Source organism: Antrostomus carolinensis, unplaced genomic scaffold (genome assembly GCF_000700745.2).
Source record: "Antrostomus carolinensis isolate BGI_N321 unplaced genomic scaffold, ASM70074v2 scaffold10046, whole genome shotgun sequence".
NCBI classification, from domain to species: Eukaryota; Metazoa; Chordata; class Aves; order Caprimulgiformes; family Caprimulgidae; genus Antrostomus; species Antrostomus carolinensis.
Window position 1 is genome coordinate 3,128 of NW_010321141.1, and position 5,393 is coordinate 8,520.

At 47.1% G+C, this 5,393-nt stretch overlaps 1 protein-coding gene across 1 annotated transcript; it reads right to left on the reverse strand.

The window, feature by feature from the left end:
* Positions 1–368: 368 nt before the first annotated feature.
* On the reverse strand, positions 369–4,274 carry LOC104526377 (sushi, nidogen and EGF-like domain-containing protein 1; the record flags this gene model as incomplete). Its single annotated transcript, XM_029085401.1, has 6 exons — positions 369–468; positions 580–763; positions 1,939–2,076; positions 2,860–3,141; positions 3,980–4,110; positions 4,188–4,274. Coding segments are annotated over 6 exons (922 nt in total), but the record flags the coding sequence as incomplete, so codon positions are not given.
* Positions 4,275–5,393: the final 1,119 nt, after the last annotated feature.

The window sequence follows — 5,393 nt, forward strand, 5'->3', positions numbered from 1 at the left end:
TATTTTATCCCCAAAACCTGAATATCCCCATTATTTTATACCCGTCGAAGGCAAAAAAAATCATCAATTTTTGGGTGTGGTGTACCCCAAAAATCATCAATTTTTGGAGAACCAGGACGAGAAATCACAGATTTGTGTATTTTATCCCCAAAACCTGAATATTTGTGTCTGGAAATGGTAAAAAATTGGTCAAATGAGGCACAAAAATGTCAAAATTCCTAAATTACCACCCAAAAAAGGGAAAAAATGGAGAAATTTCCCCCCATCTGGTCCCTGAACCCCCAAAAACCCCCCGAGGCCGCGGGAGAAACGGAGCCGCCGCCGCGTCCGGGCTGCGAGTTTATTGCTCTGCTGGAGGCTGGTGCCACCTTGTTGGTGCCACCTTGTTGGTGCCACCTTGTCCCACGCGGGTGACAGGGCCACCAGGGATGGTGGGGATGGTCCTTCTCCTCCAGCCTCTGGATTTATCTGCAAGAAGAAACCAAGAACTCAAGAGGAGGAAACGATTTGCTGAGTCATTCTTCATTTTTTTTGTTGTTTTTTAGGTTTTTTAACCCAAAAATCCAACTTACAACCAACAGTTGTTGCTGTCGGGGACCTTGGGCACCTCGGTGGGGACCCCGGTCACCTTAAATTCATCCACTTGGAAGACCCAACGGCCGGGAACGTTGACGTTGGAGGTCTTGGTGATGTTGATGATGGCTTCGGTCTGGGAACCGGGGATGTTGTAGAAGTTGGTGTCATCTCCACTGTTGAAACCGGCCTGGAAAAGGGACCAAAATGGAAGATTTGGAGAGTTTAACCCCAAGCGAAGGGTTAATGACGTGGGACAACCTCGTCCTCTTGGTGGTGGTCCCCAAAAAAATCCTTCTAGGTCAACCTCTCATCTTTGGTGAACATGGTGGTGTCCCAGAAGAACATTGTGGGTCAACCTTCAACATTGTCACCAAAAAATATCGTGGGTCAACCTTTTACCTTCAACATTGTCACCAAGAAACATTGTGGGTCAACCTCCAACATGGTCACCAAAAAAATGTCGTGGGTCAACCTCCTATTTTTGATATTGTCACCAAAAAATGTGGGTCAACCTTCTACCTTCAATGTTGTCACCAAAAAGCGTCGTGCGTCAACCTTCTATTTTTGATATTGTCACCAAAAAATGTTGTGGGTCAACCTTCTGCCTCCATCATAGTCACCAAAAAATGTGGGTCAACCTTCAACCTTCTACCTCCAACATTGTCACCAAAAAATGTTGGTCAACCTTCTACCTTCAACGTTGTCACCAGAAAGTGTGGGTCAACCTTCAACCTTCTGCCTTCAACATTGTCACCAAAAAACGTTGTGGGTCAACCTCCCATCTTGGATGAACCTGATGTCATCCCAAAAAACATTCCAGGCCAATCTCCTACCTTGGCCAAACCTGGCATTGTCCTCCTAAAAATGTTCTGGGTCAATCTCTGACCTTCATCATCGTTATCTCCAGAAGATGATATGGGACAATGTCCTACCATGGGTGAACTTGGTGTTTCCCCCCAAAAAAAGACTTGTGGGCCAACCTCCAACCTTCATCACTGTTGTCCCCAGAAGATGATGTGGGACAACCTTCTCCTGGTGTTTTCCTCCAAAAACGCTGTGGGCCACCATCCTGCCATTGCCATTGTTGTCCCCAGTCTTGGATGAACCTGGTGTTGTCCCCCAAAAATAACCTTATGGACCAACCCATCTCCAGCATTGTCATCTGCTAAAGAAATTATGGGCCAAAGTTCTACCTTCAGTGGTGTTACCCCCAAAATTATCGTGGGTCAAAGTTCTACCTTCATCAAAGCTGGTGTTGTCCCCCCAAGAAACCCCCCATGAGTGGTCAACCACCTCATGAGTGGTCAACCACCTCCCCCATTCCTCAACCCCCTCCATCCCTTGTCCTCCAGCCCCACGTACATGGGCCGGGGTGCCTCCAAGACCTGTTTGAGGGTCACCATCACTTGCTTCTCCTGTAGTCCACTGGATGTCCCCATAGTTGAAGATGACGAAGGACGTCTTGGTGTCAGTGGTCAAGACGGCTTGGAAGGTGTTGCCCTGTGGAAAGGAAGGAGGAGATGACACCATCAGTGGTGGGATGAGCAGCCATGGGTGGGATTTAGCCCTGAGGGTTGCACGCAGGTGTAGACACCTTGCCCTGAGTTGTGCAAGGAAGCCATCTTGGTCAGGCATGGCCCATCCAGGTTGGTTTTTTGGGTGTCTATCTTCAGGTGAGTACTTTGGATGTTCTACCACAGAATGTTCTACCACAGCTTCTTTCTCTGCACGAGGTGGCCAGAGGAGATAAAAATAAAGGAAATTAATTGAGGAGGAGAAGTTTGGATCAAGCATCTCGAGATGATTGGGCTCCATGGGGTTGGGTGGACCAGCCAGGGCTGGAAGGTAGGACAGAAGAATGGGAGGACATATCCTCACCTTAGATGTCATGGAGGTCAATGAGTGGGTGGTGAAGACCAGTGGATGGGTCATGGAGGTCAATGAATGGGTGGTGAAGATCAATGGATGGGTCATGGAGGTCGATGAATGGGTGGTGAAGACCAGTGGATGGGTCATGGAGGTCAATGAATGGGTGGTGAAGACCAGTGGATGGGTCACAGAGGTCAATGAGTGGGTGGTGAAGACCAGTGGATGGGTCATGGAGGTCAATGAGTGGGTGGTGAAGACCAGTGGGTCATGGAGGTCAGTGAATGGGTGGTGAAGACCAGTGGGTCGTGGAGGTCAGTGAATGGGTGATGAAGACCAATGGATGGGTGGTGAAGACCAATGAATGGTCACATGTGTGACCTTCTCTGGCCTTCAAATCATAACTGTTGACCTCACCTTTTTGGTGGTAGATCCATAGTAGGCCACGTTGTCCCAGGTGGCCACGAAAGCCCAGGTGGCCGTGTAGGTGATGGTGGGGAAGTATTGGTTGATGTTCTCGGTGATGTGAGCCAGCAGGGCTGGGTCGGTGGTTTCTCGGTAGAAGATCTCCCCTCCCCGTACGTTGTCCACGTCCGCCCAGTACGGGGCCACGAAGGGGCGTCCATCAGCCAGGGGGAAGGGGTCGGGCGTGTACTGCTTGACTTTGGTGCCAAAGGAAAGGACGCCGTTGTTGTTCACCTGGAGAAGACACCAGGTCAACCTTGATGTCATGTCAACCTATGTTGGAGACCCATCATGTGGTCAACACCTTGACTTGGTTGTGAGACATCAGGTCAACCCTGAGGTTGGAGACCCATCACGTGGTCAACACATTGACTTAGTTGTGAGACACCAGGTCAACCCTGATGTGGTGGCATCCTACGTTGGAGACCCATCACATGGTCAACACGTTGACTTGGTTGTGAGACACCAGGTCACCCCTGAGGTTGGAGCCCTCTCACGTGGTCAACACATTGACTTGTGGTGTCCATCTCCAGGGGTTTGTGGTCCCCTGGAGATGGACACAGGTTCCAGATGTGGTCTTAACCATCGACTTCTAGATCTTTATGACCATGTTGGAGGTGTTTAGAGGTCACTAGTGCATCTCCAGGTCTATCAAAATGAAGGTGGTGATGGGATAGAACACCTTCGACTTGACCATGGACCTCCCAAAGAGTGGGAGGTCCAAAGAGTGGGAGGTTCTCCTGAAGAGTGAAGGTTCCTCCCAAGACCAACCAACCCTACCAAGATGCTTTGATGCACCAAAAAAAATCCTTCATATCACGGCAACCAGGTCAATCCCATGGATGAGGAGGAGATGAGGAGATGAGGAGGAGATGAGGAGATGAGGAGGAGATGAGATGAGGAGGAGATGAGATGAGGAGGAGATGAGATGAGGAGGAGATGAGATGAGGAGGAGATGAGATGAGGAGGAGGTGGGAGATGGGTTTTTTTGGTGGGTGGGTGACAAAAAATGGGGGAAAAGTTGGGAAATGGGGAGAGTTGGGAGGAGAACGTGGAGTTTGGACTCACGTACGTAGAGGGTCTGGTGCTCTTTGCCGTAGAAGGTGAAGTGGACGGCGAGTGGGAGCTTCTTCGACGTCCCATCATCGAGTTTAGGGTTCTTCTGGTCACCTTGGTCTGGACCATAAGGGTAGAGGACGGACCCTGCAGGACAGGAGAAGCTGAGATGTTGGAAGACTTCTCCATCCAAACCCACCCAACCATTTCGGGGTGAAACCCACCAGATTTGGGATTCTGGATTTTAAAATCATCAAGTTTAGGGTTCTTATGGTCACCCTTCTCCAGACCATAAGGGTAGAGGATGGACCCTGCAGGACAGGAGAAGCTAAGATGTTGGGAGACTTCTCCATCCAAACCCACCCAACCATTTTGGGGTGAAATCCACCAAATTTAGGATTCGGGTTTTTAAATGGGACTTTGTGCTCCAGGTTACCTAAAAATGGGGTTGATTTGGGGTTTTTTTTGGGGGGTGTCCAATCATGGTGGACTTGCCCCATGGGAGTTGCACGAGGTCCACGTAGATTTGAGGACAAACCGTGCAAAACTAGGACATCTCCTTCCCCACTTGAAGGAGAAACAACCCCATTTTGGGTGGAGATATCATCTATTTGGGCAAAACCCCCCCACACCAGCAACACCCACCTTCTTCTGACGCTGGTTGAACGTCCATCACAGCTCCTGGAGAAGACACAGTGGGGGGGAAAATGAACCCAGGAGCCACCAGCACCCACCACAACTTTCCAGCTAGAAAAAGCCTCCAAAGAAAATCAGCTTTTTGGGGGTTTTTTAGGGTTTTTTTAACTTACCGACGAGGAGGAGCAGGAAGGTGAAGGAGAAGGAGGAGGAGGAGGAGGAGGAGGAGGAGAACTTCATCTCAGCTCCCGTGAAATCGGGGAAGATCTGGCAAAATGGAACAAAACCCAACAGTAAGAACCTGAGGAGACACCTGAGGAGCAGCAGATCCCCAGAGGAGACACCGGCTGGGCGGAAACTGGTTGGATGCAGTTTGTGTAAATCAAGAAAAGTTTGGGGTTTAATCGAGAAAGTTTCGAGGTTTTTTTATTTTTTATTATTTTTTAGAAAATATTTTTAATTTTTATTTTTTTTTAGTTTTTAGTATTTTCCTTTTTCTCTTTTTATTCTGATTTTTCTTTTTCTCTTTTTATTAGTTTTTCATATTTTCTTTTTATTTTTATATTTCTCTTTTTATTCTTTTTTTTTGTTTTTATTTTGATTTTCCCCTTTTTATTAGTTTTTATAGGGTTTTATTTTTATTGTTTTTCTCTTTTTATTAGTTTTTCATTTTTATATTTTTATTATTTTTCTCTTTTTATTAGTTTTTCATTATTTTTTATTTTTATCTTTTAACTCTCATTCTTATTTTTATTGTACTCTTATTATTAATCTTATTTTTTATTGTTATTTTT